At 40.4% G+C, this 10,954-nt stretch overlaps 2 protein-coding genes across 4 annotated transcripts in view; both read right to left on the minus strand.

Moving 5' to 3' along the window:
* Positions 1–1,078: 1,078 nt before the first annotated feature.
* LOC102193538 (kelch-like protein 33) lies at positions 1,079–5,229 on the minus strand. 3 transcript variants are annotated; one of them, XM_013915498.1, is made up of 5 exons: positions 3,878–5,229; positions 2,468–3,404; positions 2,212–2,379; positions 1,885–2,078; positions 1,079–1,761 (listed from the first exon to the last, which is right to left on the minus strand). In XM_013915498.1, the coding sequence occupies exons 1-5, from the start codon at positions 4,956–4,958 to the stop codon at positions 1,556–1,558; spliced, it is 2,586 nt and encodes an 861-aa protein (XP_013770952.1). In that variant the 5' UTR covers positions 4,959–5,229; the 3' UTR covers positions 1,079–1,555. The 3 variants fall into 3 exon arrangements, with proteins under 3 accessions (XP_013770952.1, XP_013770951.1, XP_005751504.1); XM_013915497.1 differs by having other exon boundaries at positions 1,864–2,078; XM_005751447.2 differs by having other exon boundaries at positions 1,079–2,078.
* A 5,025-nt stretch (positions 5,230–10,254) lies between these two features.
* Positions 10,255–10,954, minus strand: part of LOC102193822 (uncharacterized) — a 10,689-nt gene continuing 9,989 nt past the window's right edge. Inside the window, exon 7 of the mRNA XM_005751448.1 lies at positions 10,255–10,535. Coding sequence (XP_005751505.1) covers positions 10,326–10,535 — 210 coding nt within the window. The 3' untranslated portion in view covers positions 10,255–10,325. The remainder of the gene's footprint in view (positions 10,536–10,954) is intronic.

Genomic DNA, 10,954 nt, shown 5'->3' on the forward strand with positions numbered 1-10,954 from the left:
CGGGACTAAAAAAAACCTCGTAGTTCTTCAGGTGATTGTTGTTGTGATTCTTGTTTGTTGAGCCAGGATGTGGACAGAAAGGCGACACGGACATCAGTGAGTGGATGAAGGCAAAAGAGAAGTATTTGTATTTGAAACACAGTCTGGGGTTTGAAATCCACAACTCAGCTGCTTCACAACATGAATGTGGCGACCAATTGAACAGATTTTTTCATTGGATAAACACATTCAATGCTGGACCCATTTATCGCTTTCCGAATGCTATATTTTGCATAATGCAGTACTTTTCTTTTCTACTCCCCTAGAGCATTTAAAGCGCTTTATGCAACATGCCACATTCACCCAACCACTGCTTTTTATATTTGGCATGATCAAACCACCAACCCTCCAATTAGCAGATGACCCTGCATGATGCTCTACAGCCTGAGCTACAGCCAGGCTGGCTGGACAGAAAGAAAACAATATATTTCCTTTATTCTGTTGCAGGAATCTTCACAGCACCAGTGAATGGTCTCTACTCAGTTGCAGTAGTTCCGACTACCCTACTACTCTCACACTCACACAGCAGGTGCTATTCTTGTGAAGAATAATGTCAGTCAAATTTCAACATATGACAGCCCTTCAGCAGACGGCACTGGCAGCAGCAGCAATGCAGTAGCTCTGCTGGTTGCAGTTGATTGGGTGCACGTAGAATTGTGGGGTCAATACAGCGGTGTATAATAACCTAAACAGCCACAAAACCTGTTTTTTGTTTGTTTGTTTGTTTTACTCTTTCATGGTTTATGCATTGTCTTAAAATGTTAAAGCAGCATTAGTCATCAAATTGTGGTTGCTCGTTTTCCTTTTGTTTGCTTTGTTCATTTGTCTCTCTTAATTCTATTTTTTTTATACTTTTTCAACATGTTCAAAATAAAGATTCAATCAATCAATCAAATCTCTTTATCTCTGTGTAAACTTCTAATGATCTGACCTAATATTACCTCAGCACTTACCTGAATATGTGCACTTATATTATTAAAGGACTCAGTTCATTGTTGTTTATTTTCAAGTAGAATTTAATGCAAATATAAATTGAGAAACTTCTTCAGAATAATAAATGCAAAACAACCTTTTTGTGTACAGTTTTTACAGTGACAGCTGTTTTCACCAGCATCCCACCACAAAGTTTGGTAAAGACAAGAGGGGAGGCAGAGAGCTCCCTCATGTGATCGTACCTTGTTATTGCATTCCGCTGTGGAACTCACACACAGCTCAGTTTAATTCATATCAAATTTAAACCTTGTGTTATATAACCAAAGAAAATCGGATGCCAAAGTGAACACTAAATATCTGACACACACACACACACTATATGAAAATAAGAAAATTCAGATAGATATTTTGACAAAAACTTTCAGAAAACTGAAAAACATATTGTTTAATTTAAATTATTAACAGTTCCAGTTCATTTCCTTTACGCGGTTCAGCTCAAAGTATCTCTCCTTAATTCATATACTTTATAATGAGATATTCTCCTCTTGTGATTATAAATAATAATGAGATTTATTACCATGTCTTATAGTCGCAAATGCATTGGCAAACACAGCAGACATGCACGGATATCATTGTTTGGCCCGGGCATCTTTCCCATGTTCTCCCATTTCTGTCTGGCAGGATCATAGCGGTGCACCACCTTAGTGTCGGTGTAGTCCTCCTGACTGTATCCACCCAGTACATAAAACCTTCCCTCCAAAACAGCACTTCCTGCTCCAACATGCGGCACTGGCAGAGATGCAAAGGCAGTCCAGCAGTTAGCCACTGGACTGTACACTTCACAAGATAGCTGATCAACAATAGTCATGGTATCATCAGTGGTTACTCCACCTGCCACGTAAAGAAATTCACCCAAGATCTCCATACAGTGATGAGCTCGAGGTGAAGCCATGTTTGCCAGGTAGGTGCTTCCTGTTTCTGGATGGTACAGAAAGAGGGATGCAACACAAAGGTAATCATTATTTTCCCCTCCTGTTATGAAGATCTGTCCTTGGGTAACTTTTGCTACATGCCCGCTCAGAGGCAGATCCAAGGGTGAGGTGAAACTGAAAAAGAAAAGATGAGTGATTTGTGACAGCAAACTACAATATTTTGAAAAGTTTTGAATCATTTTAAACAGCTTATTTAGGAGAAATGTAATGACATGGTAATGAACAATGAATGCTCTCCCCAACCTACCTCCAAGAATTTGTAGATGGGCAGTATCTTTCAACACTATCTATAGGATCGGTCTCACTGTGTCCGCCGATGGCATATATCTTTTCATTAAGTACAACCACTGAAAATGAGCATCTTTTTTCTTGCATTTCAGCCAGAAACTCCCAGCTGTTTTCACAAGGGTCATACCTACAAGTGGTGAAATTATGCACATATAAGAAACAGTTAAGTATATGTTATTATTGCTTTTGGAGGGTTGACAATGAACCGCTCTTACCTGTAAACATTATTAAGGGTGTCACCAATGCCATAATACTTCTTGCCTCCCAACACATACAATCGTCCTTTTAGGACAGCCACCTCATGCCCGAATCTTGCTGGCTCAGGCATCTCTCCCAGCTTTCTCCACTCCAATGCCTTTTTTACCCCTATGTGATTCCTGAGGGAATTCCCAAACCAAAGTTCTCTGCTGATGCTGCGGCTACTCAGGTCTTCCGAAATCTGGTCACCTCCAATCAGAACGAGACTCTCTTTTGGCATATAGATGCGGAACTGATGCTGTGCACTCTCACTGGAGCAGAAATCTTCAAAGATTTCCTCATACAGCTCTGCCATGTTGGGATTACACCACATGGTCTGAGATCGCACTTCCTTGAATTCCTTGAATGTCATCAAGGAAAACTGGACAGTTTTCATAAGTTCATGAGCTAGTCTGAGCCTTATCCTGGGCTTTGCTTGGATCCAAGCTGCCACGGCTTTGAATATAACAAGTTCAGATGGAACATAAAGTGAGTTACTGTTTAGGTACATCAAGAGCTTTTTAGCTGAAAGGTCCGTAAACTTTGAGGTGCATGCCACCATCTGGAAATGCCGGAGGACAAAATCATCAGCAAATTCAAGAAGCTGTGGCATTTCATAGGCCTCAGCAAAAGATACCACATCCAGACAAGTTTGAGGATTAATTTCTTGACACAGGAAATTGTAGCACAAGGAAAGTGCAGGTTGGTACTGAAGCTGGAGAGCAGTGCTGGTGATCTCAAAGATGCACTGCCAGCTCATAGGTAGAGCGCCACTGTAAGAGCAGCCAATTAGAACTTCTAATTCTGATGCCAAAAGGAAGGGAAGGGTCACAAAAGGCTGATGGGACTCCTTCATCCCTGAGGTGAACATGCCACGGAAGTAATCACTGCTTACAGCCAAGATAACTCTGTGGACTAGATGAAAGACATCAATGAGTAAATATCTCTAACATACTGTATCCAGGTCACATGCTTGTTTTATAATGTACTTCATTAAAGATGAAGCCTATAAAGGCCCAACGTATGTTTACTACACACTTTGTGCAGAATGTAAATCCAGATTTATTTGATGGTCAAATGTTCCACAATATGGAAATCTGGACCACCCAGTAGTCGCCTTGCAAAAAAACAGAAATATGAACAACCTGAAAACTTATTTGGCAGAACTACAGATGCATCTTAAGAAAATGTATATTTGATGGTAAAATTCTCAATACACATTTATCTAATATTGAATATAGTCACTTTTGCAATGAATGAAGTGATGTTAAATTTGATTGAGGACCTACTTGTGGATGACAGAAAATGTATCACAACACAGAAATTTACTTGAGCAAATAGGTAAAAGTTAAAGTGGGCATCCAGACAGCATTAAATGGTCTACTCACCATGAAGCAATCCACCACAAGCTTCCAGAGTCACATCACATCCCACTCTGTCCATCCACAGCTGTTGGATGGACTGAAGGCTGATCGTCATTTGTTGTGCAGTAGAAATACTTTCCCTTTTCTTATCCCCTCCAGGTTTTGTGGACTTCTCTTCTTCCTCAGTGCAGAGATCGAGAACCCTTGGTGCACCCAGTGTTTGAGCAGCAGCCTTTATCTTGTCCAGATTATCCTTGTTTAAGAATGGTATTTGTCCAGTGTAGGCAAACTCCACAATCGCCTCTAACCCAACATGCTCTACCTCAGGACCAAGAGAGATTGACCACGGGTGAACTCTAACACATGTGTCATCGTCTTTTCTTTCATCAGCTCTTTTGTTTCCTGCTTTGCTTCTTTTTAGATTATCACAGGTAAGTGAACTGACAGCAGCCAGCACTGGGGAGTGCACACAGAAACGCATCCCATCCTCTGTCCTCAAAGTAAGGTCGGTGAGAACGGATGAACTCCTGAATTCATTCAAGGTGAGAAAAACATGTATGGGGTAATCATCTTTGAAATATGTCTTTATGTCATCTTCATCACTAAAATCCCCATCTTCATCCACTGAAGGTTCTGTTTCCTTATCATCTGTAGAAGCTTCCTCTTCTTCTTCACGATCTTCTTTAGTGACCCAAGATTCTGTGACAGTTTCTTCTTCATCTGTCAATATTTCACTGTTGAATTCTCCATTCCACTCCAGAGTAGTCTGAGTTTCAGAGATATCTTCATTTCTGTGTTTGTTAAAATATTTATCCTCAGAAACTGTGAAATCAGAACCTTCTGTTTCTGAACCACTTTCTCCTTTGTCCTCTTCGGTTTCCTCTGCATCCCTCACCTCTGGTTTTGCCTGCACTTCTTCTTCATCTTGATTTCCTCCTGCTTCATTTTCTTCCTCATTCACATCTTCTTCCTCACTGTCAGCGTCCTCACCATTCTCTTCCACCCCTTCTTCTTCTTCTTCTTCTTCTTCTGCTTCTTTATTACACACCTCTGCTTTAACCCAGCATCTTATCCTGTCCCACAATCGTCTCCTTCTCTTCTCCATCACTCTCTTCCATACATCCTACTGCTTCTCAAGGCAGGAATTAGCAACTGCCAGAGTGTCCAGTAGACCTATAATCTTCACAGCTACTTTAATCTTTCAGATTTGCACCTCAGGAATCAAAGCGACTGCAGATCACTTACTTCTTGAGCTGGACTTCGCACTGTGAAACAGCTCAGACCCTACCTCATCTACAGACAAGAGCTGTGTTGTCTATTTGTTCGTCTCCTGCCTCTCTCTCCCCTCTTGCATGTGGCATTGAGTGGCGTGAGAGTGCATGATTCCTCATATAACCAAATAAGCTGCTGTATACAGTGTAATATATCACTAGGTAGTGGAAATTCTAGACATCATGAGGCTTCAGGCAGACACCCAACAAAAGTCTGAAAATGGCACAGTTATGTTTTTATTTACCATATTGTCAAATATTGTCACATTTTTTTTCCAATTTTGTCCTCATTTTATTACTTTATATCTGATATAGCTCCAAAGGATGTGCAGTTTATTGTTGTGGTCTTAAATGAAGGACTTTGCAGTCTATTAGTGTAGGGATTGTGTTCAACAGTTCTAAAATGCAAACTGGAAGAAGCAAAAGCAAGTAATAAACAAGGCAATGACTTGGAGGCAGCTGAATCTCTGCCCATCTGAGTCTATCAACCTCGACATCTCGGGAAGCCTTGGCAGGCTTATTCATTCTGAGGCATATGACTTGGGGATAAATTTTAAATGCCTAGAGGGTCATCAGTGAGATCACATTGCTCCTCCACATCCAAGTACAGAGGAATGTGGGTCAAGGCGCAAGAGGGAGGAGGAGGCCAAGAGGGCAAAAAAACAAACAACACCTGTTGACTTGAAGGCTTTTGTGCTAACAGAGAAAGCAAACAGCTGGGTCACACTGTGTAACCTTGACTTTGAAAATAGCATTCATACATATGCTCTCTCCTTGCATTACCACATTTTTAGAAATGTAACTGGATTGGCCTGCGCCAGCTTTTTGTGAATTTGTCCCGTCACAGTGCTAGGTAGTGTTTAGTTTTGACTAACCAATGAAATCCAAGAAATCTCCAAGCTGGAAACAAGTTTCTTCAAGTCAGTTGAAAACATTTGTCAAATCAGAGGCAATTAGACGGGAAGTCCCAGTTTTAGAAGATCTGTCAATATATTAGCTGCTAGAATTTTATAAAGATATTTTAAAATCTTCTTTGCCTTATTACTAAATGGTCTTCAGAGTTAAGCAGGTTCTAAACGTCTAGTTATAATTTAGTGGAGCATAAATCTCAGAAGGTATGCAAACCTAATCACAAGTACCTTTTTTTAATCAGGTTGATACTGAAGAGAATACAGTGGTAAGGTTTGGGATGTAGTGGGGTATATTTTGTTTTAGGACTAATTGTATTCATACCATTCATACAAAAGTTTAGAACCACACCTCTTTGTCTTTCATTTCAGATATTTTCAGTCCCATTGCCAAAGGTGTCCAAAATCAGGCCCCCAGTCTGTCTCTACTGCCTTTATTTATTTGTGAAAGAATGGGGCATTCTAAAGAGCCCCTTGAACTCCAATATGATACTGTGATAGGATGCTGCTGATGCAGGAAGACAGTTCATGAAATTTCTGTCCTACTAAATATTCCACCATCAGCTTTAAGTGGATTATTGTAAAGTAGAAGTGTTTAGTGTGCAAAGTCACAAACACTTTGCTGACTCAGTCACTGCAGACCTCCAACCCTCCTCTGGCATTAACATCAGCATAAAAACTGTCCAAAGAGAACTTCATGGCATGGGTTTCCACAACCAAGAAGCTCCTGTAGGTGTAATGTATAAGTCCATAAAGTGTACCATTTTAATCTGATAAGGAAACTGCAGCAAAAACGGCTAGGTGCATTTATTCTCATTTGACAAAACATTTTGATTTGATCTTTGTCTGTACAGCAGTGTTGATCTCGTTCATGCTAGCTGCTGTTTTTGTCTCTGTTTTGTTTAAATGTGTTTAAGCTCAATATCACTGGTTGAAGATCTTTTATCTTTAAAATCAAAACCCTGCTTCATACATCCTCTAAGATCAATGGATGTTTTGTTCACACTGTGGGTTCCTAATAAAAATCTACTGACATGCTTTGAAGTTTCGGGACTGTGAGTAGGTGTTTTGGAAATGAAACTGGTGGGCAACAGATCGCTTAAAAAGAAAACACTCCTACCTGAGGACACGGTGACTTTGCCTTCACATGTGAGGCATCACACGAACACATGCCTACTGTGCATTCACACGCAGAAGGATTTAAACAAGCTGGCAAGTGATTAAGGCCCCTTTTCAACTGCACTCAAAAGAGCACTTGAGTGCTTAAACATTTCTTCACACTGAATGTGTGCTTGTAAGCATTCAACTGTCTGTAAGATGTTTTTTTAATGCTTTAATACACCCTAAAAACGTCTCCATTCAGGAACAACCTGTACAGATATTTGCCATTTTATATACATGCACAGCAGATACGGATACACTTCTGTACCTACATTATTACCTACAGTTTAGCTTTGGGCAGCTGCTCACAATCTTACTTATGAAAAGTCTGTTTCCTCTGCAGCAGTTCTGATTGTTACCATGGCAATGCAAGCAGTGAGAGGAGGAGGAGGAGTGAAGAGCGCTAACCTCGTTATTGGACCCCCCCTCCCCCCTTCAGGCCCTTTTGTCAAGAGCAGCTACACTGCTGGGACATGAGGGTTGCATTCTTCTTTTTCGGCTCAACAGAGTAAGAGGCACAAGTAGTTCAAGCACCGAGCACTGTCATCTTTTGTCAGAGTGCCTATTCTGTAACTCTGCATGGTCTAAAAAAAAAAAATCAGAAACAATAACTCAACATTTTGCAAAAATGTCATGTGACTGACCTGCAACTTGTACAGCTCTCTCTCTCATTTAGTGTTACCTGGGATGAGCTCCAGGATCACCATGGATGGGTGGGAAAATATACATATTTGCATTGATAAGATCCTGCAAGATAAGATCAATGCAAGTGTAATCTAGATCACAGAGTGGGACAGAAATGAGTGAAGTGAAATATATATATATAAAAAAAGTTAAAGTCATAGCGGTTGACCTAAAGTGTTGCTGAGGCTTTTGGAGGTTTACAGATAATCCTATGTGTAACCACCTAAAACTGAATTTTGGACATGAAAATGCAGAAAGTGTGGGCAAAATTGTTGGTACCAGAAGATCAGTGTAGTCAGTTTGTAGTCAGAGCTTTACTCAACAATCCTGTTTAAACCAGCTTTGGTTCCTTCAAAATGCAGTTTCCAAACCATTTGCTATAGTCTAAAAATGGAAATGTAAGGCAGTCTCGAAAAGGGAGATTTTAGACTATTATTGACTTATTTTATTAATTTAACTGCAACGATAAGCAATGGCAGGCACAAAGTCCAGAACTGGAAAACCCTAATCTACTATCTGGATATCCTGACTACACCGGACACAGTAAAAAGAAACCGCTGATGCTCCCAGAGGTTAAGGACCCCATTATACCCACCATGTTCTGCGTGGCAAACAGAACTGTACCACAAAGTTGACGTTAAACTGATATCGACTTTGTCAGTGTTGTCATTAGCTGCCGTTTTCGCTAACTCGTGCACCTCTTGATTTTTGTAACCTGGTGTGTTATTATATTTCCTGCCACCCGGTTAAAGACAGCATGATATGATGTCCCTGTGTTCGTGTTGTTGTTGGTCCAGGTTCAACACTGCAAGTGACCAGTGACATAGCTGTGATGTCATAGTTTTGCAATGTGGAAACACCATCACAACACACACCAAACCCTAACCCTGACTGCCATCCTATTTTTTCTTGAGAGTCCATCGACAGGCTTTTTCCACGATGCAAAACTATGACATCATAACAATGCAATTGGTCACTTGCCATGTTGAACCTGGACCAGCATTTACTACAATAATCAAAAACAACGCCCAATACGGGGATATGAGATACAATTGTGTTGGTTTTTACTATTTTACATTTGAAGATGTATGAGTGCTAATAGTAGTAGCTATAACGAAGACATAAGTCAGCAGTTTAGCCTCATTTCTGCAACCTGCTTGGTTTTAAAGTGGTAGTGGAGAAAAAAAGAAAGAAAGAAAGGCTTTTGTTGTCAAAATACAATCTAGTTTTATTGAATTTCTGGGCCCCATGAAACAGAGATAAACACATATAGAAATAAGATGTAAGACTACAACATGACAACAAACTAGGAGAGAAAAATCTCTAAAACTAACCAGTTAACACAGTGCAACCTGATATTAACCTAAAATGATCATTTTTCTACAGGCAAGCAAGCATCAGTAGTGTGACGTGGGAAGAAAAAAAAACAACCCTAACTTCAAAACACATACAAAACAACATAAAATGAAATGTACAGTACAAACATAGCCAAAAGATGGCGTTTTCTAGATATTCCAGCTTGAAATAAACAGCATGACTGATTGTCAAGCTTAGTCCTCTTAAATCATAATTTACATAAGCATTTTTAAATATGACTGTAAGACTGTGAAATAGTGTCCAAACTCCTGTAACACACTGCCACCAAAGCTCGTTTTATTTTGAGGTCTGCGGCGCGTAAATTAATACATGTAATTTATTCGTTATAACAGATGTGCTGTAGATCATACACGATGGGAGCTGTATCAGATCTCTCCTGGTAATGCTTTTTAAATTGGGTCACGCTCTACTTTGGAACCATCGAGTCCCTGCATTCACAAACTGTACTCCTCAGAGGAAGAAAAGGGGACGGGGGGCCACGAAGGTGTCGACAGTGCCAAGGACATAGGAGACGTACTGGAACAGCAGTTAAGATGCCGCGGTAGAAACAGAGGGATTGCATAGTTCGGCAGCATTGTCTTTCGCAGGTTTTCCTACCGAGCCTCCTAGTTTCCTTTTTAAAAGTACCTGCACAGCCATAAAACCTTGCCCCCCCCCCTCTGTGTCACTCCAGTGGCTTGTTAGAATAAGGAGCGAGATGAGAGGTCTATTTTTACAAACGAGGGGGTGAGGAAAAGTGAGACGGAAGGTGAGATTTTATGAGACAGAGGCAGGAGCTGAGTTTGTGTTGTGTTCACTGTGAGCACATTCTCGATCAAAACGCGCCGCGTTATGAAAGTTTCTCAGTGCCTTTTTGGTTTCGAGGGACGACCTTCGCTTAAAGTCAAGATATTTAAAGAAAGGAGGAAAAGAAACATTGAACACAAATTCAGTATTGCTAATCTATTATTATCTTCAAGTCTTTCTACTCGTTCATAAAGAAATTACGCTATTCACTACATTATATGAGTCGGTAGAACTTTCTGTCATTTCTGGAATGAAACTAATATCCTGAAGCAGGCATGGCGGGGGTCAAGCACTGGCCCACGGAAGGAGGAAAGACACGATAAAAACAATGAGAGAAACAGAGAGAGGTAATGACAGGAGGAGGATAAGAGGAAGAGAGAAGGACGACGGCCACAGAGACGTCAGTTTGGAGCCTCGGGTCACCTCATCAGGACTCTTCTGCTTCTCCACGTTTGGCCTGCAAATGATCAGTGGCCTGACCTGTGATATGCTCTCCTGAAAGGCAGACGCAGGAGAGAACTGAGATAGACCTCAATTTCTCTGTTTGTACTTCATTTTTAGACCCTAAATGAGCAGAGTAACTAATTAAAGCAACAGGGAAGTAATAGTATGAACCTGGAAAATTCTGTGCATTCAGTGAGTCAGAAAGTATTTGGATAATGACACTTTTCAGGGGGCAATTTTCTCTCTCTGTACACCACATAGTAGATTTAAAATCAAACAATCAATATTCAAGACTTTCAACTTTAATTCAAGGGGTTTAACAAAAGTACTGTATTAACTGCTTTACCATTTCTATAAAGATTAAGCCATATTCAAAGCAGTGTTGCCAACTTAGCGACTTTGTCACTATATTTAGCGAGTTTTCAGACCCCTTAGCGACTTTTTTTCTAAAGAAAGTCGCTAAAAAAACA

This window comes from Pundamilia nyererei, unplaced genomic scaffold (genome assembly GCF_000239375.1).
Source record: "Pundamilia nyererei isolate P.nyererei 1_Seehausen unplaced genomic scaffold, PunNye1.0 scaffold00312, whole genome shotgun sequence".
Classification (NCBI taxonomy): Eukaryota; Metazoa; Chordata; class Actinopteri; order Cichliformes; family Cichlidae; genus Pundamilia; species Pundamilia nyererei.

Coding starts and splice junctions, on each gene's coding strand:
- LOC102193538 (XM_005751447.2), bottom strand. CDS start 4,958: ATGGAGAAGAGAAGGAGACGATTGTGGGACAGGATAAGATGCTGGGTT. Junction 2,380..2,467: donor ACCCTTAATAATGTTTACAG/GTAAGAGCGGTT, acceptor CACCACTTGTAG/GTATGACCCTTGTGAAAACA. Junction 2,079..2,211: donor CCATCTACAAATTCTTGGAG/GTAGGTTGGGGA, acceptor TTTCTTTTTCAG/TTTCACCTCACCCTTGGATC.